The sequence below is a fragment of the Aspergillus homomorphus genome (assembly GCF_003184865.1).
Source record: "Aspergillus homomorphus CBS 101889 unplaced genomic scaffold BO97scaffold_28, whole genome shotgun sequence".
In the NCBI taxonomy this organism is placed as follows: Eukaryota; Fungi; Ascomycota; class Eurotiomycetes; order Eurotiales; family Aspergillaceae; genus Aspergillus; species Aspergillus homomorphus.
Genome location: NW_020291914.1, coordinates 26,233 through 51,233, shown reverse-complemented (window position 1 = coordinate 51,233; position 25,001 = coordinate 26,233). Strand labels below are relative to the sequence as shown.

At 52.5% G+C, this 25,001-nt stretch overlaps 8 protein-coding genes across 8 annotated transcripts; 3 read left to right on the top strand and 5 right to left on the bottom strand.

The window, feature by feature from the left end:
- Positions 1-342: 342 nt before the first annotated feature.
- BO97DRAFT_393825 (putative cytoskeleton assembly control protein Sla2) lies at positions 343-4,788 on the bottom strand. Its single transcript, XM_025693946.1, has 12 exons — positions 4,545-4,788; positions 4,417-4,463; positions 4,328-4,345; positions 4,159-4,234; positions 3,924-4,081; positions 3,761-3,841; positions 3,654-3,711; positions 3,421-3,605; positions 2,317-3,365; positions 2,109-2,258; positions 836-2,050; positions 343-776 (listed from the first exon to the last, which is right to left on the bottom strand). The coding sequence occupies exons 1-12, from the start codon at positions 4,550-4,552 to the stop codon at positions 690-692; spliced, it is 3,132 nt and encodes a 1,043-aa protein (XP_025549686.1). The 5' UTR covers positions 4,553-4,788; the 3' UTR covers positions 343-689.
- A 265-nt stretch (positions 4,789-5,053) lies between these two features.
- BO97DRAFT_444509 (uncharacterized protein) lies at positions 5,054-8,533 on the bottom strand. Its single transcript, XM_025698463.1, has 2 exons — positions 7,808-8,533; positions 5,054-7,730 (listed from the first exon to the last, which is right to left on the bottom strand). The coding sequence occupies exons 1-2, from the start codon at positions 8,272-8,274 to the stop codon at positions 5,405-5,407; spliced, it is 2,793 nt and encodes a 930-aa protein (XP_025549685.1). The 5' UTR covers positions 8,275-8,533; the 3' UTR covers positions 5,054-5,404.
- A 1,169-nt stretch (positions 8,534-9,702) lies between these two features.
- Positions 9,703-13,919, bottom strand: BO97DRAFT_435908 (proteasome regulatory particle lid subunit RPN3; the record flags this gene model as incomplete). Its single annotated transcript, XM_025697756.1, has 5 exons — positions 9,703-9,864; positions 9,929-11,136; positions 11,866-11,989; positions 12,047-13,344; positions 13,424-13,919. The coding sequence occupies 5 exons, from the start codon at positions 13,917-13,919 to the stop codon at positions 9,703-9,705; spliced, it is 3,288 nt and encodes a 1,095-aa protein (XP_025549684.1).
- Positions 13,920-14,721: 802 nt separating this feature from the next.
- Positions 14,722-15,574, top strand: BO97DRAFT_349044 (uncharacterized protein; the record flags this gene model as incomplete). The annotated part of the gene is made up of 3 exons (XM_025691906.1): positions 14,722-14,786; positions 14,847-15,206; positions 15,265-15,574. The coding sequence occupies 3 exons, from the start codon at positions 14,722-14,724 to the stop codon at positions 15,572-15,574; spliced, it is 735 nt and encodes a 244-aa protein (XP_025549683.1).
- A 1,070-nt stretch (positions 15,575-16,644) lies between these two features.
- On the top strand, positions 16,645-18,915 carry BO97DRAFT_121174 (putative transcription initiation factor TFIID subunit 12). The gene is made up of 2 exons (XM_025689974.1): positions 16,645-18,397; positions 18,466-18,915. Exons 1-2 carry the CDS (start codon positions 16,730-16,732, stop codon positions 18,718-18,720), a joined length of 1,923 nt encoding a protein of 640 aa, XP_025549682.1. The 5' UTR covers positions 16,645-16,729; the 3' UTR covers positions 18,721-18,915.
- BO97DRAFT_121170 (uncharacterized protein) lies at positions 18,451-19,478 on the top strand. The gene has a single exon (XM_025689973.1). The coding sequence runs from the start codon at positions 18,772-18,774 to the stop codon at positions 19,294-19,296; it is 525 nt and encodes a 174-aa protein (XP_025549681.1). The 5' UTR covers positions 18,451-18,771; the 3' UTR covers positions 19,297-19,478.
- Positions 19,479-20,316: 838 nt separating this feature from the next.
- On the bottom strand, positions 20,317-21,112 carry BO97DRAFT_121158 (uncharacterized protein). Its single transcript, XM_025689972.1, has one exon. It carries the CDS (start codon positions 20,986-20,988, stop codon positions 20,443-20,445), a length of 546 nt encoding a protein of 181 aa, XP_025549680.1. The 5' UTR covers positions 20,989-21,112; the 3' UTR covers positions 20,317-20,442.
- On the bottom strand, positions 21,057-24,162 carry BO97DRAFT_121141 (1-phosphatidylinositol-4-phosphate 5-kinase). Its single transcript, XM_025689971.1, has 3 exons — positions 22,730-24,162; positions 21,717-22,677; positions 21,057-21,655 (listed from the first exon to the last, which is right to left on the bottom strand). The coding sequence occupies exons 1-3, from the start codon at positions 23,854-23,856 to the stop codon at positions 21,143-21,145; spliced, it is 2,601 nt and encodes an 866-aa protein (XP_025549679.1). The 5' UTR covers positions 23,857-24,162; the 3' UTR covers positions 21,057-21,142.
- Between the last annotated feature and the right edge of the window lie 839 nt (positions 24,163-25,001).

Below are 25,001 nucleotides of genomic sequence, written 5' to 3'. Positions count from 1 at the left end.
GAGTGCAGGGGTCTTAACTAGAAGTTCTAGGTCAATGGTTTGTTTTGTGTTCGTTGTGTTTTGGGGAAATTGGATAATAGGAGGTGCGTGGCTTGGGTTACGGTATTCTTCGCCGACGGGGTGGCTATTTATCTAATACCGATTGATCTGGGCCTTGAATATACACTTACAGTACAATATCAGGCATGAGCTCGGTTTGGTCCGGAGCATAGGTGTTGTTGCTGCATGCGGCACAGCTATCGCGGCTTGCTTCACCTCAGGTATTTAATTATCCTGGTATGGGTATGCAGAAGGCTTAAGGTCTATCCTACAGCGTGGTCGTCACGGCCATAGACAAGATATGTTGTTATTGAAAAAGGAAGAGGTCATGCATGGCCTTGACTCTTGGTATATCCAACGGAATTAAACTATAAGCGACAGCGAGAACTATATCGGCTTCAGGCCGAGCGAAGAACAGAAAGAATTGCCAGTACCATGCACGACTGTCATTGACAAGGAAAGAGAACTTGAAGAAAGGGTTATAACAACAGAGGAAAGAGAATCAAGAGAAGGATTGTTGGTCCACCTTTTCCGGATCGACAAACCAAACAGTAGGTACAATGACGCTGAGAACCCATACCAACACGCGACAACCGGACACAAAACCCACGCACAGCTCAACCACATTCACCTTGATCATCCTCGCGCATTTATTCTTCCTGGTAGGAGATCTTACGCATTTCTCCCAGGCGTTGGCGAGCCCGAGCAAGGCTGTTCTCGAGCTGAAGGATTTCAACCTGAAATGACGCATTAGGTCAGCATGATTCTCTCTTATGTCTCTCGATGCGAAGCTTACCTGTTGCTCCATTTCCCGCACCTTGAACTCGTGGGAGCCAAGTTTGCTGTAGTCAACTGCCTCCGTGTCATCCTGGTTCTTCTCCTTGATGATGCTCTGCACCTGCCGCACCAGAGCCCGGCACGCGGCGCCAACGGCCTTGCTAGCGGTCTCCAGGCGGTCCTGGGTCTTGCTCATGAAGCTAGCCTTGACACGACTAGCCGCCACCAGCTGAGCCGTGCTGGCCGCCACGTCGTTACTGGCCACGATCAGCTGCTCCGGCGAGTTGCGGCCGGAGATAACACCATCGGCCGTCTCAATCAAAGTGTTGGTCGAGTTGGCAACAGCCTTGGCTGCCGAGATCAACCCCTCGGTCCAGCGGTTGTTCTTCTTGTAAAACGCAGTGCGCGACGAGCTACCACGGCCCTCGCGGACAATCTCTTGCTGCGACTCGGTCGCTGCCTTGATCAGCTCGGCAATGGCGTTGGTCACGGCAATAGCAGCTTCTAGAATAACGTCATTGATCCGGAGCTCATACGTGGTGTAGCCATCGCGAGGCTTCTTCTTGAGCTTAGCCAGGCGTTGAGCCGCAGCATCGATGGCATCGGCCGCCTTCAAGAGTTCCTGGTCGACGAGGTCGCCAAGGTCTCCATTGGTGGTGATTCTTGCACTCTTGGGAGCGAACACATCGACCAACTTCGACAGAGCCTGCAGATCTCTCTGCACTTCCAGATTGTTGTTGATCACCACATCAGTCTTTTGAAGAGCCTCCAGCCCCTCCAGACGGAATGACTGCAGTCCCCGGAAGAACCGTACGGTGGCTTGAGCAGACTTGCGGGCTGCATTCAGCAGCTGATCCGCATTCTTATCGTCTTTAGCGAGGCGAGTCAATCCCTTCGTGTTGCTGAGGACATCGGCGATCGATCCGGAGAAGATAGACACAGTCCGGATAATTTCCGCATGGGTGCTGTTGGGACCATCGGCAATGTAGTTGTTGAAGGCTGTCGAGAACTCGGTGGCCGACGCAGACGCCTTTTCGATCTGGGAAAGCACGTAGGGTGGAGAGGCATTCTGGTTACCAGCTTGCATGGTAGAATCCACTTCGTACAGAGCATCGTCCACCCGTTGAACACCAGTCTGAAGAACAGAATCGATGATATCGTTGATCTTGGCCACAGTGCCGTGCAGAACCTGATCGATTTGTGTATCCAGGGCAGTATCCACATCGCCTTGGCTCTATCGAGAGTGAACATTAGCTTAGACCGTCTGGTTAGCGTCCGGCGGGGAAACGTACCAACTTCAACTCCTCGAGTTCCATCAGAGCCTGCTCCATCCCAGACTTGTAGACCTCAATCTCCTCATCTTTTTCGCGAAGAGTGAGCTCGTGGTCACCCTGACGTTCGGAGTTCCTGGAGGTGTATTCCTCCAATGCACGAGTTTTGTTCTGTAACCCATGTTCAGTATGCAATCCTAGGCGTTTCTTCGCGGGAAAGGAAACTTACCCGAAGAGACTCTTCCAGATCGGCCATCTCGCGGTTGTATTTCGACAACAATGTAGAGATCTCTGTGCCCTTCGAGCGCTCGGCATTCTCTGCGCGCTCAATAGCAAGCCGCAGCTCCCGCTTGAGCTTCTCTAGCTCCTCCTTGTTGTTGCCGGTCAAACGATCTCTATCATGCAATGCGCGATCTCTCTCTCGGATCATGTCGGCCAGCTCCAAATTCTTGGTCTTGAGCTCACGTTCAAGCTTCTCACGCCGCTCGATGGCCTCCTGAGCCGATGCAGCCTTGAGCTTAAGACTCTTCGTGGTCTGCAGCAGATCGAGATGTTCCTGGCGCAGCTGAGAATAAAGCTTAGCTAGAGCCTCATACTTGGACCGCCATGTGTTCACTTGTTCCTGCAAGGACCGGATTTGGTCGTCCTTGGAAGCATTTTGCAGGTTCAAGTTCGCGGTCAGCTGGTTCATCTGTTCCTCCAGATCCTTTACCCGGCGATCATACTGCTGCAGCATTAGTTGATCGCGCTCGTATTGGGCCCGAGCATTCAGATTCTCTTGCTCCAGCTCAGCCAGTCGTCCTTGGGTTTGAGTCTGGTACTGGTCGCGCAACAACTGCTCATGTGCCAGGCGCTGTTGCTCCGCCTGGAGACGTTGTTGTTCCTCGAAGTCTTGCTGAGCCTGCTGCTGCGCCATGAGTTGCTGCCGCTGTTGTTCTTCCCATTGCTGTTGCAAGCGACGTTGCTCCGCCTCATATTCCTCCTGCTGGCGCTTTGCCTCGGTAGTCCAGAAGTCATTGATGGGTTCAGGATCTGCAGCTACCGCCTTAGGAGGCGGAGTGGGCTCGGGCTCGGGCTCTTTGGCTGGCCGTCTTGGAAGAGCGGGACGGTCATCGTCTTCCGACAGTAGATTTGGTGGGTCCTGCGGCAGTTTGGGAACAGTGATCAGACTGGTGAGATACCGCAGGTTGGAACATTCGTAGTAGAACCGCACAAGGCGGTAATGTTGCGCGTCGTACCGCCCACGGAGGGGCTCCAAGGCTTCGGTGTCGCCGGTTGCTGAGTTTCGAAATGTCAGCCTCCGTGGAGCAATGATGCAGCAGGTAGTGCTTACTTGTGTGCATGGCCCTCAGCATGCTAGTGATGAACTTGTAGATTCCGTAACTCTCCTGAACCAACGGGACCAACGCAGAGATTCGACATTCATTGTTCGTACCCGACTGGAAATGCGAGAAAATCAGTTTCTGGAACGCATCGATCTGGTCCTGAAGAGTCATGAGGTCGCTAATTGTTTCGTAGCTATGATGAAGTCAGCCGAGTACATCGCGCCCGTTGCGGTTGGCCTACCCCTCATTAGGATCGTTGATTGACTTCAGACTGATGTACTCCTCGTATTCAAAAAGGCCTGCGAAGGTTTAGTCTACGGCCAATAACCGGGCGATCGGTCTCCTCACCATTGAATTCGGGGTGGTTTCTGTGGAAGGCGAGCTTCGACTCGAGGAAGTAAACATACTCTCGGATCAAGGGTCCGTATCCTGCAGCATTGCGATGAATTGTCAGTACTGATTCCGAGGTTTGAACCGTTTATCTCCGGACCAGACGAGCACTCGCACTCACCTCGAAGGCCCTCGCCCCCAACACCTCGCATGAGGCTATCAATCCAATTGGCATGTTGTTGTGCTTCACGAATCACAATGGGGTGGCCTTCTTGCAGCACCTTGTGTATCGTGATAAGTGCTTTGAAGGTCTGGACTTCATCGGCAAGAACCGGCTGGCTAGAAGCAGAAGTGGCTGGGTTAGCCGTCACCCTTATCCTCCCCGAGTATTGTCTGACAGGCGAGCCGTAACATACACTTTCATCCCGGCCCAGAAGGCAGCCGAGGATTTATGGTCCCATGTATACACAATGCAGCTCCGAACATGTTTCCCTGGGTGAGCATTAGCGATGGACGATCAGTCGCGCACGCAGCACGGAGCGGCATATCGGCGGCAGATAGGACGGTGGAGGGATCAATGCGTACGTTTCGGAGCGGTCTCCTCTGCAATCGGGATATGATCAGTCACAAGAAGCTAGAAAGCTGGCATTCAGATCGAGCTAGGTCCGACTTACCAATGCTGGTAGCTTTGCGGATGTTGATGGCCAAATCAGCCTCGGTGCTAGATACCACATGTCAGACTTCATTCTTTCTTAGTTTCCGCCTCGCGCATTCTTTTTTAGAGGACATATGAAACACATACCGACTCATCTTGGCGGTGCAAAGCTCTCGAGTGGTAGTCAAGGTTCAGGGGATCAGGAGACGGGGAAGTGCGGCGGGAGCCGGTGGGCCCGAAATGCGCAAGTTAATCAATCAGTGGAACAGAGTCAAGAGTGCGCTAAAGGGAGGAAAGGGGGAAGGGAAAAGAGGAAGGATTCAAAGATAGGAGAAAGAGACGGTGATCCGACTCTAGGAGAGAGAGAAAAGAAAAAAAAAAAAAAAGAGTGTAAAGTAAAATGGGGGGGTATGGAAAAGAGGGGACAGATAGCCAACGATAGTTAGGGGGAGTGAGTGGGAGAGGAGGAAATGACGTTCGGGGGAGAGAAAGAAAGAGAGAGAGAGAGAGAGAGAGAGAGAGATTGACTGGAAGTCTGCCGCCCGTTCTTGGCACCCGCCGCGTCAACCGGGCATGAATCCTATTCTCTATAGTAAAAGGTCAGGCAGCCATTTTGCAATCAAGCTCAGCGAGAGAATCTTCACTTTCTATTGATCATCACACTAAAGCTAATCCGACTCAAAAGAGAACCAGACTCCAAGCAATCAACAATGCCTCCTATCCCCTTGCGCCTTACACGCTCAATAATCAGCTAATGATAGGAATGTAGCAAGCATCTAAGTCGAACATAATCGATCAGGGCTTGTGGATGAAGATTCTTGCACAGCTACTTGAACCGGGCTTTTCCTCTCATCATCTCTCATCGCTTTACACGAAATGTATATGGGGAAACGCACAGCGCCCCGCAGTGTTAGACCATTGGCAGCTACTGACACGATTAAATGCATAAGAGCAGTGCAAACACCGATCTGTAGGCATCTTGTTATCCATAGCAGCCTCTATCACAGTCACGGAATGATCCCGTCCGTGGCAGAGAGCCATTCCATTCCATGTTTCCCAAGGTCAGGGTCGATCACCGAGGCCATTGTCGACCGTTTCGACTCGGATGCTCCTTGGTCTGTATCCGCCTCCGAGAGACCGCCACGATTCACCGTCTCATCGGTTGTCGGATCTAACGGTGTATCAGCTGTCTTCGGTGCCGCGGCCAATGTCGCTTCAGGGGTTATGTCGACCACTGGGCTATTAGGACCCGAATCATATGGCGCCTCGACCACGAGTAAATCCGTGGGACGGCTATGGCTATCATCAGGATGATACACAGGTTTCCGTCGGGGTGGCAAAGGCGGTTTCGGGACTGGTCGGTGGTTTTCCTTCTCCGACTTATGCTCGAGGACCGGCGCGTGACTAACAGGCTTTCGTTTGGGGACGACGGTCGAACTTCCAGTCCGTCTGTAGCTGACCTTTTCCGGCCGCGGCAGTGGTGTACCGGGAGGTGGGAGAGGGTGGCCACGTCCGATCGGCTGCTCCGGGGTGCCAGCAGGACGAGAAACATCCTGGCCGGAGCTGGAATCGCCTTTGCCAAACACATTCCATCCCCACTTCTTGGCCACAGACGTGGCCGTATTGAAGGACAGAGATGCCTGGGACTTGCCATCCGAGTTCGTTGCAGACGTAAGAGACCGAGTCAACGTCTCCATTGTGCTCCTCCGTCGTGATTTATTGCTGGTCAAGGATGCAGTCGAAGCATTCGCCATGCTGTCGACGTGCATCGATAACTCACTACCGTGGTGAATTGAAGGAGGCCGCGTAGGCAAGTCACCAAAGGACTCCTGGACGCTGTCAACAGACTCAACAATGGACGGCTCGCGGCTCTGGGAAGCACTGGTCGCAACAAGGTGGCTTTCCATGGGAGGTGAGCTGCCAGTCGTCTTTTCCGGCGAGCCAGGAGGCGAACGCGTAGATATCTCAGTCATACTGCTCGTTGCATTGGTCTTCTCTCCCCCCTTTGATTCGGACGAGACCCGGTCGAATCCCGCATGATCGGCGGTGACCACAGGATCCGCGGCATTGGAGAAGGTCTGAGAGCGGATGACTCTTGGAGGGGAAGTACCTAATTTCTCTATAGCAGAAGACAAGGCGCTAGAGCCACTCTTTTCTGAGTCCCCAATTGAGGCCTTCGAAGCCTTGCGGGCCTTCAGCGTAGCTGCACCAGATTCTGCAAGCGCAGGCGCGCTCATTGTGCGTTCATCCTTCATTTTCAGCATTTCGACGGACTGATCTGGGGGCCCTCCAGACACCGGGGATTGCGCTTCCGATTCGTCGGGGATATCTGCCTTCTCGTCAGGTGTGGGGATATCTCTCTGCCAGATTCCGCCACGGAAGCGCTGAGCCTGGGTGTCCAAGAATGGTATATCATCCCAGAATGGCAGGACACAACTTTCTGCGACCACTTCGCGAATTCGACTTTCGATAGTGCGAAGGATGATACCGAGCGTGATCTGTTTAGAGCTAACAATCGGTTCAATATCCATCTCCATGTTAGGCATCGTTTCGAACGATATCCAGATCCGATTACTCGGAGGTGGCTTAAATCGTATGAGCAAATGTCCTTCGAGTTTCTTCAGGACCACTGCCAGGACAATATCGACTTCTCGAGCTTTGAAGCGCGGACCCAGGTCGATTCGTACGGTAGCCGAGATCTGCACACGAAAATTGCCGGTATACTGCACGTCCGTCTCCACACAACAATTGCCATCGACAGTCAAATCTTTAAGCCTCGGATTGATGATGAAGGGAGCTCCCTCCCCCATGTCTATTGTCTGTAGACCGATCTTGCTGATGAAATTCGGCTTGTTGACGCGGGATATCTTCTTAGTGATTTTCTTCCTGATGAAGTCCTCCATTTCTGGCGTCTTGTACATTGCGAGAAACAGTCTACCCAAGACAGCATTGATCCAGCGGGTTTGCAGCTGTTCCTCGGAGGAGTGCAGCCGCTGCACCAGTGTCACGATGTGCTTCGTATCGAACATCTGGTGTTTCGGAGGACTATCCGCAGAATTCCACAACCTGGACTGATTCTGGAGCATGGCGAAGTAAAAATCTTCTTTTTCCGACAGGTTTTCTGAAAACAAAAAGAAAGGCGGCGTGGGCCCGCCGAGGTCCCCTAGTGACTCCAGGCGTCGCGAAAGACATATAGCGTTCCTCTTCAGCCACAGCTCTCCTTCCAGAATTTCTCCTTCTCCTCCATGGATGCTCACGTCGTGGTGGGCAAGGGAAATGACGTATCGGACTTCCACTTGGCTCGCGTTGTCGTAGAGCATCAAGTGCCCATGCCTAGCACAAGGAAATGATCAGAATTGAGGCTCGCAGGTTTGACGTGGGAAGGAAAAGTGACCGGCACCATGACATACCGAAGCACAATGTAAAACACATTGCGCGCCCGCTTTCCGTTCTTAGTGACGTTTTTCGTGGGTTCGATGGTGGGAGTCTGCTTCCGGTCGAATAGACTTCTATACATCGCTTGGTAGACGCTAGGGCTCTCGGCGGCGATCACCTCACCCGCCGGGGTGGTTCTCTCCGGCGGTTTCCCGTTGACTCCACCCGGGACATATTCACGACAGACAGCGAAATATCCGGCGGCCACGTCAGAGTCATGTGTACGATGGAACTTCTCGGCCAGCTCATCGGTCCCGGACTTTAGACTATATTGATCATCGTTATCGCGCTGTATGGACCCGTGTGCTGGTTGGCGAGAATGCTGGGCGAGCGGAGACGATGCAGTCCAATACGCATAGAAAAGAAAGAGCGATACGAGCAGAGGGATGAAGGTGAGTCCACCGAGGACATAAGCGACGAGGAGGTTGCCGAATGAACTCATTGGGGAGCTGGTTGGATCAAAGGAGCAGCAATGAAAGCTCCATGATCATCATGGGGTGGGTGACGCAAAAGGACCAAGTGGCAGCAGAGGGACGGGGAATTATCCAACAGCCCCTGGAGTGAGACCAGCTCCGATAGACAACGAGGGAGATAAGGGGTGGTGGGGTGGGGTGTGGGTGTGAAAGAATCGATAGAAAAGCAGAGAGGACAAGTGTACCTCTCTGCACGTCTTAAAAGCGGCTTTTGAGGTGAAGAGAAAGAAGAGGAGAGAGAAGGATGAAGCGGGAGAGCAAGCAAGTTGTACAGTTCGTCAGTACTCCGTACTGGAAACCAGCCTTACCCGGTTCGGCGGTTAATGACCTTCACCTCCGCGCTTTCCGTCGCGGCTCTCACCTTGCTTTGCTTGATTGTTCTCGCTGGCCTCAGGCAGCAGTGGATGATTGACGTCGATTCCGTTCGATGACGGAAGTTTGGCCGGGCCAGTGGGGAAGGAAGAACGTTGCCCCGCTCCCCCTCTCACGGTCTCCGCAGCCCTGCCAAGTCGTGAGTCCCGTGACCTAAGAGAGGACGAGGATCTGATACAGTATTCGGGCCAACGGTTACGTGCAGATGCTGGTGTCAGTGTTATCAATATTGACGATTCAATATGACAGAGGATCGGCAGGTTTTCACGCGGGAACGTTCGAAAGAGAGATCTAGGAGGGAGTTGATGTGTGTACTTTGTGAGGAGTATACTTAGGTACTTCATTGGAGGTTAGAACTGGGTCGCGCTGTACCGCACTCATTGTCCAGTCTATAGTTCAGATGGGCCCTTCTTTGGGCACACTTCTCACTGTTTGCCTGGCTTCTAGAACACTTCTCATGCTTGGATTTCAACCAGGGTTGCATTTACTAGCCCCTTATCAAGCTGCAAGAAACTGTCCCTGACATGAGCCCTGCAGCTTGAGCGGATGCAGCTATCCATCAACTGACGGCACAAACCAGCTCCAATTCAGTAACCCAAACTTAAAATAAATATACAGTTTTCCAGCACGCAAAACCGACACGGGTCGTCCATAAATGCCTCCCTGCATCCATCCAAGAACCCAACCTGACCGACTGACCGACTGACCGACTGCGATCTACCCATTCTATCACCTGTTCTATATAGCCAACCAAGCTATTTGATGACAAAGAACAGTATAAGATCCCCCCAGGTAAGTCTCACACACCGTCCCATATATGAAGATCGAAAGATAGTAGAAGTACACGGGACATTTCGACTTATAAAAGGGGGAGGGGAAAACAAAAATGTCTGAATATATGAACGGAGGGAGAAAACAAAGTTGATAGTGAAACACGACTCTCAGGACGCTCTGGGCTTACTCTTTATAACGCTTTGCAAAGACGCTGATGCACATGAATCTTGCGGGTTGATGTCTGGCTTAATCTATTTCCGACGGTTCATGGTCTTCTCGCACATTTGGACCAGGCCGGCCTTGGCATCGCTGTCGGGGAAGTCGGCGAGCGCGGCGACAGCCTTGTCAATGTATTCCTGAGCAAGAACACGGGTTTGTTCGACACCACCCGCTCTGTGGACGAGTTCGCGGGCCTGAAAGCGGTTAGTCTTGGTGACATTTGAATAGAGCATCGGATGAGTAAGGGGGAAAACTTACCGTCTGAACATCACCGGCCTGGCTGAATTTACGGCCAACCAACGGGCCCAATTCGGGAAACTGCTTCCAAGCATAAAGCAGCGGAGCCGTCGCCAGACCCAACTCCAAATCCGCACCGGCGGGCTTGCCCAGCTCAGCCTCGGTAACCGTGTAATCCAACATATCGTCGACCAGCTGGAACGCCAGTCCCAGATTGCGACCGTACTGGTAAGCCGATTCGACAACCTCAGGGACGCTGTTTCCCAGGACCGCGGTCGACCGGCAGGACTTGCTGATCAGACTGCCGGTCTTGAGGTACGTCTTTTGCAAGTAGTAGGACAGAGTCTCGTCCGTGAAGATGGGCTTCTTCTCGTCCGCGGCCGTGTTCTTCAACTGCATGAACTCGCCCTCAACCAGGTTGGTGATCACAGTCGACATCAATTCAATAACCTCGGGATCCCGCAGCCGGGCCAGGGCCACGGAGGCCCGACCAAGCATGAAGTCACCCGCCAGCACAGCCATCTTATTCCCGAACTGCAGATTGGCCGAAGTGAACGAGCGGCGTGACACGGCATTGTCGATGACATCGTCGTGCAGGAGAGACGCGGTGTGGATCAGCTCGGTGATCTCCGCCAATCGGCGCTGGGTGGGGAGGATGTTCTCATCGCCCGCGAAGTCGTAGGCCGCATCGGGGTTGCTGCTAGAGGCCGCCGAGGAGAGCGAAGAAGGGAGGTCCGGGTTGTTGTCAACCAGAATGGATGACGAGGTAATCGGATCGTTCACCGTCGCGTTGTAGTCCACTGTCTGGGGTTTCCGCGGGCAAAGCGCCGTCGCCTGCGACATGAGCAGAACAAGCAGTGGCCGCATGTGTTTGCCCTCACTGCGCGTGTAGTACTTAGCCACCTTGTCCAGCGTTGGATGACCGGATCCGAGCAACTGGCGAAGGTTCTTCGTCAGAAACTTGAGCTCTTTGCCGACCATGCGCAATGGGTCGACCGAGATGCCCGGCGGCGCCTTCGGGAGACCTTTGAACAAAGTCTGGGCCGCCGACACGGCTGCTCCAAACGGAGACACATCTTTCCGGCGGGTGGGATGGTATTTGCGCGTTTGAACTTGCGTTTGACGAAGGAGGAGATCATTTCGAAGGCATTGCCAACAAATTGTCGACGTTGTCGACGGCGTGGTGATACGAGACGAGAGTACTAGCCCAGAGGCTGGAACTGCGCGAGCTTTCATGATGGAGAGAGAGGCGAAAAAGCGAAGGGAGCACACCTAATCAAAAGCCCAAAGACGGTCATACCAAAAGCGCAAACAACGATCGGAAACCGGTCCACGTCCGGCAAGGATTGTGTGGGGGCGAGTGAGTGGGAATGAGATAATAGATTGAGGCCGAAGATTTCGAGTAGAGAGAGAGAGAGAGAAACGGGCGGTCACTGACTCGGAAACAGGCCTCGGGCCGGATCGGGGTTCCGCCTGGCCCGTCACTCAACTCAAACATCTTTTACTCACTTCCATACCTACCAATTCTCATACTACGTTTTCCACATCACTTCTAAGGATTTCGCTGGTCTAATTCGGTCATGACAGTAACACACGAAACTGGCCAGTAGAGTCACCCCGAGATGCACTCCAAGGGAATTGGAAGTAACGGAACAAACAAGTGGGTGCTAACCAGCATCTACAGCGCAAAAAAAAAAAAAAAAAAAAAAAAAAAACATAGGAAAATGGTTCAATAAAAGATAGGCAACATGGAAAGTCACGCCGGCAAAAGGTCAATTCGGCCCATTTCCCTCATACACACCCGAAACATTGAACTGCAGATAAGAACACATGATTGTTGAAAGCCGGCCCCTGTCCAACGAGACAGGGGTCGACAGGATTTATGGAGGGAATAAAGCCAGATTGCTGCATGTTATTGACGCTGCTTAAGATAATCCCTTAAATAGCATCAAAGTCACCGCCGGCATCCTCATCATCCATGTCTCCCTCTTGAATCTCCTTGGCCAACTCGCGCTCCCGTTCCCGTGCTTCCTGTGCACTCTTCAACTCCAGACGGTGCTGGTTCATGGGGAATCGCATGGCCTAGGGTTGAGATAATCAGTACGGGTTTCGTTTGCAGGGCTCGGGTCGTTGATTTACCTTAATACTCTCATCGTGGAGACTCAAGCATGCTCGAATACGCTCGTGGAAGACTTCCCCTGGCTCCCGGGTGGCATAGATGTCACCAACTTCCTTGCTCTTCATAAAGCCACGTTCGTGATCCAGGCTGGCTTCAATCACTCCATCGCGAATGGCTTTGGCCACGATGTACTCAGCCGACTCCTCACTGTCCAAGCCAAGGCGAAGGCAGATGTCGCGGAGGGAGATGCGAGAGTAAGAGAGAGACATCATGCGAATGCCTGTCTTGATCACGTTCTGCCTCAGACGCAAGATGAGGGTGTATGTGCCATCCTTACGGAAGGTCGCTGTGTGCGTATTTACGATGTTCAGGAATCCGTCCAGATCACCCACGCTCACGGCTTGCACCAGTAGGAAGTAGGGATGCAGGGCACGCTCCAGCGCAGGCTGGCGGAAAATTGCCCGGTCAGGGATGTCGCCCATGAGCAGCTCGACAACGACGAGGAGCTTGTGGGATGCCTGGTAGAAGCCGCGCGCACTGTGGCTGGTTGGAGACTTTCGAGTAGCACCAACCAGATGTCCGTGGGCCTCCGTGTACTGCAACTGGATGGCCCGGATCCGACCCAAATAGAACAGGTAGCGGGCAATCTGGTTGTTCGAGGCGGACGCGGGGAACCGGTTGTGCGAGATCAACAGATCCGCCTGCGAGATGTGGGATGTTGACAGGTAGTTGCGTAGGAGCAAGGTCATCACAGTAGCCTGGGTGTCCACATCTTTACGCAGGACGGCCGTCCGCAGCGCATTGAGCAAGGGCTGGCGGATCGCGGTGACAGATGCAGCGGGAGACGGGGGGAAGGGGGCAATCTGTTCGTAGAAAAGAGAGTAGTAGAAGTAGACGCGCGCCGCCAGAGAGTCAAGGGTGCGGCGGTTGAGCGTCCGCAGCTGCTCAATCAGGTCCGTGGAGAACTTGGCACCCTTCTGAATTTCCTTCTTGTCGTACAGGTAGATTTGAACAAGAATGGAGAGATAAGTGTCGATCTCGGGCAAGATCTCCTTGGAGGTTGACTTAGTCTTCTCCGATTCGACTTCCATCTTCGAGCTGGCCACAGCGCTTTCGAAAGCGCTAGATTGGTCGATGGCGCCCAGCAGAAAAGAAGCAGTCAGACTGGAAGGCGGGTAGGTCTCAACGATAACTTCAGTCAACACATCGGGGGTGATATGTTTGCGCATGGACGATATCGAACGCAAGACGCGGAGAGTGAATCTGGGGTCGAAATGGCTGACAGCTCGTTCAAGCAACGTGAAGTTGGACTTGATGTCTACAGCAGGTGTAATGTAAGGTTAGCACCGATGCCCATTGAAGTTCTCTCCTCATTTCCGAATTGAAAGAATGCTCACCTTGGATGGCCTTGACCTTGGGATCGACCTCCGACTTGGACTCCTCGGTGTCCACACTCTCCATAGCGACGTCGCCTTCTTGGTCCGGAACTTTCTCGCCGGATAACCTCGAACCCTTGGTCGGGGGCACTACAACAGTCATCTTCTTGTCACCTTTCCGGTCCTTACTGGCGGTGAATGAGGATGTAGGCCCACCTGCCGTATCCTCTCCCATCTCAATATCTTCCGAGCCATTCACACCCTTCTCCGTCGGGTCGGAGCCGTTGGTCCGCGGCTGGTCCCGTTGTTCACCCATTCCGGAATTTGTCGTGCTGTTCGATGACGCGGCTTTCGAGGTAGCGGTAGATTTGGCCTTGTTGGCAGCGGCGCGAGTAGGCGCCGGTTTGTCCTTGTTGGAGCTGGTATTCTGTGAAGTAGAGCGACCCTTCTCACTGTTAGCAGATGAAGAGGTATCCGACTTGCTATTCGATCTCAGAGAGCGCCTCTCAGCCGGCATCTTTGGTGAACTGGAATTTTCCTTGTCTGGTTGGGGGGGAAGTCGGCTTTCAAGCTCAGGTGAGCACTGGGGACCGTGGTACCAGAAGCAGAGGAAGGGGGAAGAGATGGAAAGCCACCGTTTGAAGGGTGGAAAGGGGGAAATCAAGGGTGAGGGGGGAAAGAGACACACAGAGAAGTCAAAGATGAAAACAGAAAGCAAGATGATCGCGGATGGTGGGTGGGTGAGTTGGGCGCAGATGATTGATGAGGTGGTGATGTGATGTCAAGGCTGGCTTTGGATGGACAGCGAGGGAACCAGCAGTGAGCACAGGGCAGCTTAGTCAGGTCGGCCTTACCGTTGGGGTGTCAGCTGGAGGTATTGAAACGGAGGGAGCGAGTAGGTCAAAGTAGCTTGCGCGTGCGCCTGATGCCTGGTCAGTCTGGTTCGGTCATTGCAGAGTCAATTATCTTGGGAGAGGATACAGCTATAGGTCAACTTACAGAGAATGAATCCGCGTGCTTCCGGTTCCTACCTCTGGGGCTAGTTTTGTACAGTAGTTGTAGGGAAGGAAAGTCGGGGAGAAATTGATAGCTGGTTGTTGGTTGGCGTTGCATTGCCACTCGGTTCTGCCTGCCTGGATCTTGAGGCATCAACAGCTGGAGCTCGGCTTGGCATGTTTACCGCGAACAAACAATCATCATGCATGAATAACAACAATCTTATCGGAAACACTGCTCTTGTCCCCACCTCTTATTTAACCTCACACTGTCGGCTCTCTTACTAGACTACACAACTACACAACTACACAAATACACAGAATATGTCGCTCCTCGACAGCCACCTGGAGCAAATCATGCTCTCCTCAAATGCCATTGCAGAGCTCCCGTACGCATCCAACATTACCCCGGAACCTTGACGCAGCTTGCTAATCCGCTGTCACTTCAGCTTTCCCCCGCCGCGAATGTTCACCAATGCTCTTCTAGGCTCTCATGATATTACCTCCCTGATTCGCGACACAGAGGCCCATGAACGGGCACTATTTCAGACTGACCCATCAGTAAAACCCGTCAGTTCGGCGCAGCGACGAGCTACCCGCCGCGGAACCCAATTTCCACAGGAAACAGAGAAGGTGTCTATGGCAAGTCGGATATACTCGGCCAGAAATAATAAGAACCAGTCCGCTGTGGCCAGAGTGTTGGGTTCAGATATGATGGAGGAGATCAAGCGATCTGCCGGTCGGGGTCCGCGCGGGGAAGTCAATGTTGATGTCTTGCTTCGTGGCGCGGATATCCTCTGCAATGTCTAGTAAGCTATGTTCTCCTTGCTTTCTCATCGCTACAGTTGTCTGATTTCCTTTTCCTAGCCCCGTCGCTGGAGCACAGGAAAAGATTGCGACTCTTCGCTACCGCCACCAAATGATTACCGAGTCGATTACAGATTTGGAAGAGCGTGTGGCTCGGAACGCTGCAGAGCTGGAACAAATGAGCCATTCCTACGACGATGACTATGACGACTTTGATGCTGGGGACAATCTCCAACCCGAGGTACCCGATGTCACAGATGCTGATCTAGCACGGGAGATGGAGGACATTCGAGAGTTGGAGAGAAGGAAGCGAGCCCTAGAGGATCGAGTTAACGGGATGGAACGGGATCTCGGTGGCTTGCTGGGCTGAAGAAGGCACAGGATTCGATCTTACTATTCGTGATCATGCAAACCTTTCCAACAAAAGCATGGTCGACCCGACAGTTCTTATCTTTGTGGATCGCTGCCCTTGGTTCTCCTGCGACTGGTCCGACATGGAAGCGCAGACATACTCACCGACGCATTGATGGGATGAGCTACCACGCAGTACCACGGTTTTTTTGTGCAGCACGTAGCATGGCTGTGTCTATTCAACCCTACAGCCCATACAGCCGAATCACTTACGCTAGGGCTCTATACGACCTTTTTGAAGCACAACACACAGCTTGGGGCTCCACAGTCCATGGTTTGACTTGTCCGATGAAGCAACTCCACTGTACGTGGGAGAACTCCTGGTTCGGAAATTGGTCCGGGAGGCTTGCTGTCTCGTTTGCTGGGAGACCGAGCAACCAGCCGATTCTCAAGCGATCAGCACGCAGCTGTCTCGGTCAATTTTCATCCCCCGAGGACAGAGGTATGGACTGCATACTTCAGTGGCGTGGCGACTCGGTCATAGCTATCTTGTAATACTTTTTACCGGCGGTGTTATAACCTAAATCGATGGCGACCTACGATTAATGAAGCTGGTTCCGCCTTTTCACCGCGATAATATCTGTATTGCTACCATAATGTCTACATTCCGAATCAAACTTCGATTGACTCTCTAAACAAGTCGAATTTGTAGATACTAGCGATATAAGAGTTGATTGGACTCGATCATTGCATGTGGTAATTATCTCACTGTAGTTGTTTTATCACGACCGCCTGCCGGAAAGGAACATGCGGACAAGGCCATGAAGCGAAAGCCTGAGGCATGTTCCGACCCGCCATCATCGTCTTCTCTTCCTTTGCTTCGGCTCCCGCTTCTCTTTCTCTTCCACCCCCCTACTGCTGGATTTCATTTTATTCAACTGGGAAGTACTGTTTCTGCTGTCCGCCACTCACTTAATATACTTTCACTTTCTCCTTACGCTTGATACGACCGCAGCGAACCCATACCCGCAGCTGCAACAAGCATCCGAACGACGCGTGCCTCCGCATTTCCACCCGGCTTCGCTCGACCGTTACATTCACCTAGCCCATCTTTTCCCGCGAAGACCCTTCCATCCAGAAACCAATTCAGTCGAAGAAGACTGATATAAATATCATGGACAATTCACAAGCTCAGGCGCAGGCTGCTCAGGCCCATGCGCAGGCTCAAGTTCAAGCGCAGGCGCAGGCGCAGGGCCCGCCGGTTCAGCCTATGATGCCGCAGCACTCGAATCTGATCCGAACAGATCAAGTCCAGAAACTGCCTCATCTGAACGATCAGCAGAAACTTCAACACACTCAATTAGTCCGAAATCTTTGGGAACTTCTCAACGGCCGCGACCCGCAATCTACGGAATATCAGCAGGCTCACGCGCGGCTCGCCCAGATCTCTCAGACCCTCATGAAAGGCATGCGCGCATTTCAGCAGAGTCGCCAACTGCAGCAGCATCAGCAGCAGATGCAAGCAGGTTCCCCTGCACAGCCGGGTCAGCCGGTTCAGCCGGTTCAACCAGGTCAGCCGGGTCAGCCAGTTCAACGGGCTCAGTCCGTGAACCCTCAGAACTTTAGTCAACTCCTCCCGCAGATCCAGCAGAAGGTCAACACTTTGCAATTCTTCCTTCCTCCCAACGTTAGCAACGAACAAGCGCAGACATGGCTACCCGAAGCCAAACTCCGGTACGGGATCGCCCTACAGAAGCAAGAGATTGGTCGGGTTCGCATTGCGGATATCCGTCAGCAGTTCGCCCAACGGCAGGGTGCAGGCAACATGACACAGGAAGAGGTAGGAGAGTTCAAGGGTCGCCAGTTGGCGGCAGAGAAGCTGTACCGGGAGGGGAGCGACTTCCTTACGAAGTTCAAGGAACAGCAAGAGATGTTCAAGTCACAGCAACAGAGGGCTGGCGTTCAGCAGCATGTGTCGGCTCAGCAACAACCCCAACCAGGGACGGCGCCGGCGCCGACGCCGACTGGCCCGACCCCAGCCCCAGCAGCAGGTGTTCCGGGACAGATTCACCCTGGACAAGCTCCCACCCCCGCCCCGCACACCATCAACTCGGCCGTCAACGCCGCGCGCAATCAAGCTGGACAGACTGCTATGTCCCCCTCCACCTCTCAGCCTGGACAGGCACCCACCGTTCCCGGTCCCGGTCCCGGTCCCGCGCCTGCCGTTGGCGCTGTTCCTCAGCAACCACCACCTAACCAGCAACAGCCTCTTCCACAACAAATCCCACCTCCCATTCAACAGCAGCCTGGACCGCCTGGCTCCCAGGTTTCCTTCAATCCAGTTCCAGGCCCAGGCCCTGATACCTCTACTCCCACCCCGACACCGCAGACAATGATTCCTGGGCCGCCTCGCCCGTTGTCGCAGCAGGCTGCTATGGCTCAAGCTGCTCAGAATTACTCCAACAACAACATTAACACCAACACTATGCCTCCGCAGCAGAATATGGTCCAAGCGGCTGCCAATCCTCACGCCCATCCTCAAGGTTATAATCCCAACCGCTCTACCGAGAATCCGGCGCGCACAAACACGATGGCGATTCCCAAAAACCTAAATGTGCCTACCCCAGAACCCGTCAACATGGCGCCGGCACGCCCTACGCTATCTGGTGGTCCCAGCCACGCGGCAGTGGGTGTCATGAACCAGCCTGCCATCCAGAAACACCCTGGCTACGTTCTCGAGGGCGAGGGTCAGAGAGTGTTAAGCAAGAAGATGCTGGACATTCTTGTTCGCCAGGTCACTGGTGGTGGCGAAGGTGAAGGCCTGACTCCTGATGCTGAAGAGGTAAACAGAGCTACCCGTAATTGCGCAAGACGCTCTTTCCATCAATCCGCTAACTTGATTTTGCATAGTTCATCCTCCAGATGGCAGACGACTTCGTGGATGATGTGGTTACTTCTGCTTGCCGCATCGCCAAATTGCGACCTTCATCGACTCTGGAGATTCGCGACCTGCAGCTAGTCTTGGAACGTCAGTACAACATGCGCATATCGGGCTTCTCCACCGACGACCTTCGTACCATCAAGAAACCTCAGCCTACTCAAGGGTGGACTCAGAAGATGTCGGCCATCCAAGCAGCGAAGGTCACTCAAGGCAAGGCAGAGTAAACAACAGCAACTCTAGCTAACGCTCCTCCGCAAGGCTTCATACTTCGAAAAATGTATCCGATAGTTCACCTCACCTCACATCCTTTCCTAATTGGCATGCGCTGTTACTGGCAACAAGCAACGAGCGATCAGCCAACGCGCCGGACTCAACTTTACGCAAGATCACGCTCTTCCCTTCTCCCTATCATTTATAATGAAGAATTGTTTTATCTATCATTCGGGTATTCGGAGGACTTCATCCAGTTATTTTCTTTTGTACTTTCAATCACGAAGATCGGTTCCATCGGCGTTTGTTGGCTCGGCGGGTTTCTGGTTTATGTCTCCTGCTTTATATTCTTTTTGTGTCGATTTTCAGCAATTGGATCAACATCGCCGCAGATGCTAGCGGGATGTTCGATACTCGGTTCCAGGTCAAGGCTCTGTTTTCGTCTTTATTTTCCCCAACGGTGGCAACAAAAAATTGCATTCACAGGGGCGTTCTGGAAGGGTTTCTTTTCGCTTCTCGCTTACCAGCCCATGCTTTTCGTCGTTCTACATTACCCCCAATATGGTTCCAAATTCAAGGTTTCGCTTTAGGGAATCTGGCTCTTATTTGCTTCCTTATCCTTCGACCCTTAGCTCTTATCTTTTCTCTCCTATAATTTCCTAACAGCCTGGAGAACAGAATTCTCATTTGCAAGATTGGCAAAAAAGCTACTCAATCGATCGAGCCATCCAGCTGAACCCCCAGGATCAAAGTTCGTTGCTTGCTTCAGCTATCTGCTATGGCCTTGATTACTCCCAGAGAAGACACGACATCACTTATACCGCATAGACAAGGTAGAATATAGTAAGTAACTACCAACTAGGTACGAACTCGAATCTCCTCGACTGTTTCCTCTGGCTTTCCGGCGCCCGCCAGTGGTCCGATTGCTTGTGGGCTGTATGCTTCAGGGTTAGAACTGAAGGGATGCTCGTTCTCGCTTTGTAGACTACTGTAAGACAAAAAGGATGTCGAGGTACGCTTCTCTTCTATCTTTATTTGGGTTGTTCCAGGAACGGGTGACACCGGGACCTAGCTAGTATTGCTGTTTGTCGACTTCTTCTACTGTGGTCCAGGGGGCGAGCCCTCCTTAGGGTCTTCGCTGAAGATTTCTTTTGTATGATATGGCAGGTGGGCTGGCTGGTCGATCGCTATAGCTACTCATGCTTCTATCACCTTCAATGTGCTACATCACTCGCAAGCTGGAACGCAAAGATAGAACCCGCGCATCAGATAGAAGGAAACCACAAAACAGTGCTTTGGTATCAATTGTCTACTTGCTGCGCTTTGCTTTGCTGGGGCTGCGCCTGATGCACATCTTCTATCAACCCATCCACTCGATCAATCGATCAATCAGTCTTCTAGAGGGAATGAACAGCACGGAAAACTCACGAAACAAGGACGAATCGCAAGCCAGAGCAGGGGAATTCAGCAATATACAACTGTAGTCAAATCAAATCAATTAAGCCGCTTAATGAACCTGCTCACGCACAAAAGGATAAAAAGAGATTCAATCGCTTAGTCCCATCCAATTCCGATGTGTATACAGGCGATATTAAGGTAAACCAAACAACGACTGCCGGGACGATGATGAGAAAAGCTGACTGCAGATGACAGCCGCCTTTACTTACTCCTCTTATAGTGAGAGTTAGAAAGGGTGCTGCCTGAGATACAGAGACGGGATAAGGAAACTTGGTCGGTTAGTGAACGAGTTGGATGCGATAGACCCAATGCGAAGTGGTCAGTGGTTGTTCCTTGTGGACATTAAACAAATGGAACAACATCAATGATGAAATGGGGGACGAGAAACTATTTGGTACAGGAGAAAGTAAGAAGGGTTTGGAGACATGTCCAGGTGCCGGTGAGTCCGATGTATTCAGACATGCTCCCTTGAATGTGGTAGAGTCATGAGAATTATACCACGAAACAAGACAATGGGAAGAAAAATGAAAGAAAAAAAAAAAAAAAAAAAAAAAAAAAAAGACATAAGGAGATATAAAGAGTGGTGTGGTCGATATGACGGTATGAAAGATAGTGGACATGAGCTGATATGGTTTGTCATGCCGAGTGGGAATGATGAAAAGAATGTTTTGAGTCAAGCGGACAATACCGCACGCCCGGAGTTTCGGAGTTATAATCACCAAGATAGGGTAGTAGAAGGCATTCAAGATGTCGAAAACAGGGATTCTGACCAGAGGGGCCGGCGCCCGATGGTGCATTGGGATTAACATCACTCGTGGCAACATGAGGACTATAGGAATGATGTGGATGGGTGAGGGTGCGTCGCGTGCAGGAAAGCGGAGGATCCGTGGCGCCAGGGTATGTGTATGATGCGAAAGCGTGCAGAGCTGCGAACGAAAATATCATGAAAAGGCGATTCAAAATCAGCAACGGAGGGGTTTATTGTCTGCCAGAGACCGAAACCATGTCGGGTTGTCCGTTACGAACAACTCCCTTCCCTTTTCCGGATACAGGGACACCGTTCTGATAGGGAATGGGGGGCAGGTCCTTCTCGGGAACCGGTGGGCCATGGCGGCTATGTGAGCTGTGGCCCCCAAGGCTACTGGCCTCTCCCGCTTCTTCGACAATGGGAAGAGTCGAAGGTGCAAGTACACCGGAGTCATTTGGATCCCGAACCGTGGTCAGCGTTCGAGGCTGCACGATGGACGCTTCCCTAGACGCCTCCTTCTCCGCTGCTTGCATGGTCTGTTCGACGGAAGGTGTTCGGTCCGCAGACGGTTCTCCCATAGCCTTGGCTTCCCGTTGTCGCTGTGCCTCCTCTTTTGACATGGTGATACCCTTGATGAAGTTGATGAAACGATCTCCGTAGCTCTCCGGAGGGATGGGTGATATTTGAGTGCGATCATGGGATAGACCCTTGAAGAAATGCTCGAGTTTCTTCACCATGCCATACTGTATGGTTCATCAGCATTTGAGTGTAGCATACCAGAACTGACGGCCATAGAAAACTTACGTGGGTCAAGCAGTCGATAATACCAAGATAGTAGATCTCTTCTCCGGGTTGTCCATTCTCATGAGTAGCGCGGAACCCTCCATCATCGGCGTAAAAGACGTGGTACTTCCGCTCGTCAAGGATCTCATCGGGCATCTTCGCAGTTGCTTGGTCGAGCGGTACTGGCCGCTCGCGCTTGATGAGCATGCGCAGCTCTCGAGCTTTGCGTTCGTTCTCTAGCTTAGACGGTGTGCGCATCAACATGTTGGGGTTTGCATCTTCTTCGCGATCGCCGCCAGGTTGAAAGACCTGCAAGGTCTTGTCCCGGAGTTTTTCCTCGTTACCTCTCTCCACATCGTGAATACCCACCAATAGTGAGTAGTCCATAATCTTAAGCTTTTTGAGTAGTTCGACATCTCGCTTTAGCTGAGCGAGGAAGAAGTCGCGTTTCGACGGGCCACACTGTATCTCGCGGTTCCTCCGGACCCAATTCAGATCCTTCAGGGTCGCCCTCGGGTTCTTTTCCAGATCCTCCTCGCGCAAATCACGACCTATCATGGAACCCTTCAAATCAAAGGTCTGGTGAATATCTCGGTGTGGTGGGAAGAGGTTGTTCATGACGACAAAGTGGATCTTGCGCCCGTAAGCCATCTTGACACGGTGAAGACCGTAGAACTGAGAGATTAAGGTGTTTGGGTTCTGTTCGACGTGCCGGTAGTATTCCGGAAGAATTTTCCGGAGTAGCTTATGCTCCGAGTGGTGGATGGTCTTGATAATGTATTTGTAGTCTCGAGAGAAGTAGAAGAAGCTTCCACTTTTACCTGGAGATCCCAATTCCGACAGAATATACTTGCTTGTGAGCGACATCAGATAATCGGCTGGATCGAGTCGAAACTTTGCTCGCAAGTGACGGAAAACCCAGGGTGCGTAATCCTTGAACTTGAAGTCGTACTTGGCAGAAGGGGTCAATTCGTTACCGGTGCTGTTCGATATCAGTCAGTGGGCGGGCGAGGAAGACACCTGTCGAGACATACATATCAAATGAGAACTTGTGTTTCGCCTCGAAATCCGCGGGAGTTAACTCCCGATCCATTTTGGCATTGATCCTCGAGACAGTGAACCGGATTCCGGTCAACATGTTATACGCAGTCACGTAGTTCACGTGGTTCTGGTCGACCTTTGTTCCCACGATGACACGTTCGTCATCATCTTCATCGCGACGTCTCCGCTTCGAAGCCCGCCTCTGTTTAATGGCTTCTGCCCAGCGGGCTGCATCTTCGTCGGGAGCTGCTTCGTCCTGTAAGCTCTCCGACTGATTGGTTCGAGTGGCCCGTCGAGCCAGGCTATAGGATGGTCGTCGGGTTCCAGTCGTGGGAGACAAGCGACCGCTGCTGTAAGCGGTATCTTCTGACTGATCACGACTACCACGGCGCCCGCTCGTCGTGCGTGGCACTTGTAATGTGTGTCGATGTCGCAGACTGGTATTGCTTTGATCCGGGGTAGTCCCAATTTCCGGCGCAGGCGGGGAGGAAAAGCGATGGGGGCTTTTCTGTGACGGAGATAATCGGTCGGGGTCGGGGGATAGACGGCCAGCGTCGTCGGGTGGAGAGGTAGATAATCGGGTCGCCGATGCATTGCCTGCGGAATCCGGAGCGTGGAACTCGTCGGTTGATTGCCGGTGGAAGTCTCCGTTGACCAAGGGCTTTCCATTGAGCGATCGGGAGTTTAGTGTTCCGTTGATCTGTTGACTTGCTATCGATGCCGTCGGAGAGCCGGCCCCGGTGACTGTGTCCAGTGATTTATCAGAGAGGTTCCGCTCCAGGGTCGCCGAGGGTCGACCACCCTCCTTGGGATCTCGGGCTGAACCATTTCCTAACGAATGCATGCTACCGTCTTTCGAATGGGGCAGATCCCTGGTATATGAGCTGGCGCTGGATCGCGGGCCATTCAGAGAATAGGCGCTTCCGTTCATGAGTTGGCGATCGTTCGGAGGGGTGTCGAGATGATGAGCGTCGCCATTGGGCCAGTTCGTCCAAAGAAACGTATTCCCCACCGAGTTCTTCTCGTGTGGCTTGCCTGGGGGTGGGTCGAATGAACGAGGGTGTGTAGCCGTGACGGTGGCTGTTGGGTAGGCGGCGACGTCGTTGGAAAACGATGGCATGATCCGATGGTCGAACTCCCGGAGAGGAGGCGGAGATAAGAACAGGGCAGCAGGGGGAGGGGGAGAGACGGCGGTGGTTAGTGACGTGCGTCGATTGTTTACTGGGAGCCGGAACGCCCTTCTTGGCTTAGCAATGAGAGGGAAGGGAGGAGTTGACTGAAGAAGGAAGGAGGCAAGTCCGGAGAAGTCTGATCGATCAATGGCAGTCGTCGATATACAAGAAGTAACACGGTTCCTAAGATCGAGCTGGAGGCCAGCCGGCGGCAAGTCCTTCAACGGCTAATAGGCATGTTCAGGTAAACCACCTAGAGTTGGAAAAAACCCGAATCGAAGGCGAGGACAAGCACTTTATTGATTAATGTGTGTCCTAGGGTATAAGGCGAAAGCAAGTAGAGTCGGCCGAAGAAGCGAATTGATAGAGCGCTCAGAAGAAAGGTGGACAGGGCGGCGAGGGAAACGGGTAGAAGGGCGGGCGGGGGTATCAGTTGCAAATGCAGGCAGAGCGACGACGAACAAGATCCAAAGCTAAAGGAGGGATAACCGAGAGGTAGAGGGAAGGGAAGAGAGTGGGGGGGGAAGAAGAGAGGGACGTAGGCGGATTGTGGGATGGGCGATGAAGCAAGAGAGAATGAAAACTGAGAGGGAGGGAGAAGAGGGAAGAGGAAGAGAAGAGAGGGAGGAGGGAGAGAAGGAGAGAGAGAGAGAGCAACGACGACTTGGAGTGAGTGTGAGTGTGAGTGTATTCTTGGGACGAAACGGCCTCGTAATTCCGGTGGAACTGCCACAAAACGTGGGGAGTAGACCGTATGGTATGGTTACCGATTGGATGAACTCAAGAGCCCTTGAAAAGAGAGACGATGAACAGAACAGAAATTCGCTGGTTCTTTCGTGTGTTTTCCCCCTTTCTGTGTCACACTTAGTTGGGAACAGTCAGTCAGTCAGTCAGTCAGTCAGTCAGTCAGTGTCTGGATTCGAACTGGATTGTTGCTATAATTACAAGGATTAATTCATTCATTCTGCTAGTTACTAGTTAACCAGAAGAGAATTAGAAAGCAGGGGAAAAAAAAAGTGGGCAGCTCCACTTTGTTCAGCTTTCCCACTCTCTCTCTCTCTCTCACTCCGTCAGGGCTGGTACCGCGTCATTA

What these genes read in the sequence shown, in the direction of transcription:
- BO97DRAFT_393825 (XM_025693946.1), bottom strand. An exon ending in TTCTGGGCCGGGATGAAAGT is followed by an intron (nt 4,082 to 4,158) that starts GTATGTTACGGC and finishes TTCTGCTTCTAG; the next exon opens with CCAGCCGGTTCTTGCCGATG. An exon ending in ATCTGGAAGAGTCTCTTCGG is followed by an intron (nt 2,259 to 2,316) that starts GTAAGTTTCCTT and finishes CATGGGTTACAG; the next exon opens with AACAAAACTCGTGCATTGGA.
- BO97DRAFT_121158 (XM_025689972.1), bottom strand. Translation starts at nt 20,988, where the DNA reads ATGTTGCCACGAGTGATGTTAATCCCAATGCACCATCGGGCGCCGGCC.
- BO97DRAFT_121170 (XM_025689973.1), top strand. Translation starts at nt 18,772, where the DNA reads ATGTATCCGATAGTTCACCTCACCTCACATCCTTTCCTAATTGGCATG.
- BO97DRAFT_121174 (XM_025689974.1), top strand. Translation starts at nt 16,730, where the DNA reads ATGGACAATTCACAAGCTCAGGCGCAGGCTGCTCAGGCCCATGCGCAG. An exon ending in TGACTCCTGATGCTGAAGAG is followed by an intron (nt 18,398 to 18,465) that starts GTAAACAGAGCT and finishes GATTTTGCATAG; the next exon opens with TTCATCCTCCAGATGGCAGA.
- BO97DRAFT_444509 (XM_025698463.1), bottom strand. Translation starts at nt 8,274, where the DNA reads ATGAGTTCATTCGGCAACCTCCTCGTCGCTTATGTCCTCGGTGGACTC. An exon ending in GTGTTTTACATTGTGCTTCG is followed by an intron (nt 7,731 to 7,807) that starts GTATGTCATGGT and finishes TCCTTGTGCTAG; the next exon opens with GCATGGGCACTTGATGCTCT.
- BO97DRAFT_121141 (XM_025689971.1), bottom strand. Translation starts at nt 23,856, where the DNA reads ATGCCATCGTTTTCCAACGACGTCGCCGCCTACCCAACAGCCACCGTC. An exon ending in CACAAGTTCTCATTTGATAT is followed by an intron (nt 22,678 to 22,729) that starts GTATGTCTCGAC and finishes GATATCGAACAG; the next exon opens with CACCGGTAACGAATTGACCC. An exon ending in TTATCGACTGCTTGACCCAC is followed by an intron (nt 21,656 to 21,716) that starts GTAAGTTTTCTA and finishes TGAACCATACAG; the next exon opens with TATGGCATGGTGAAGAAACT.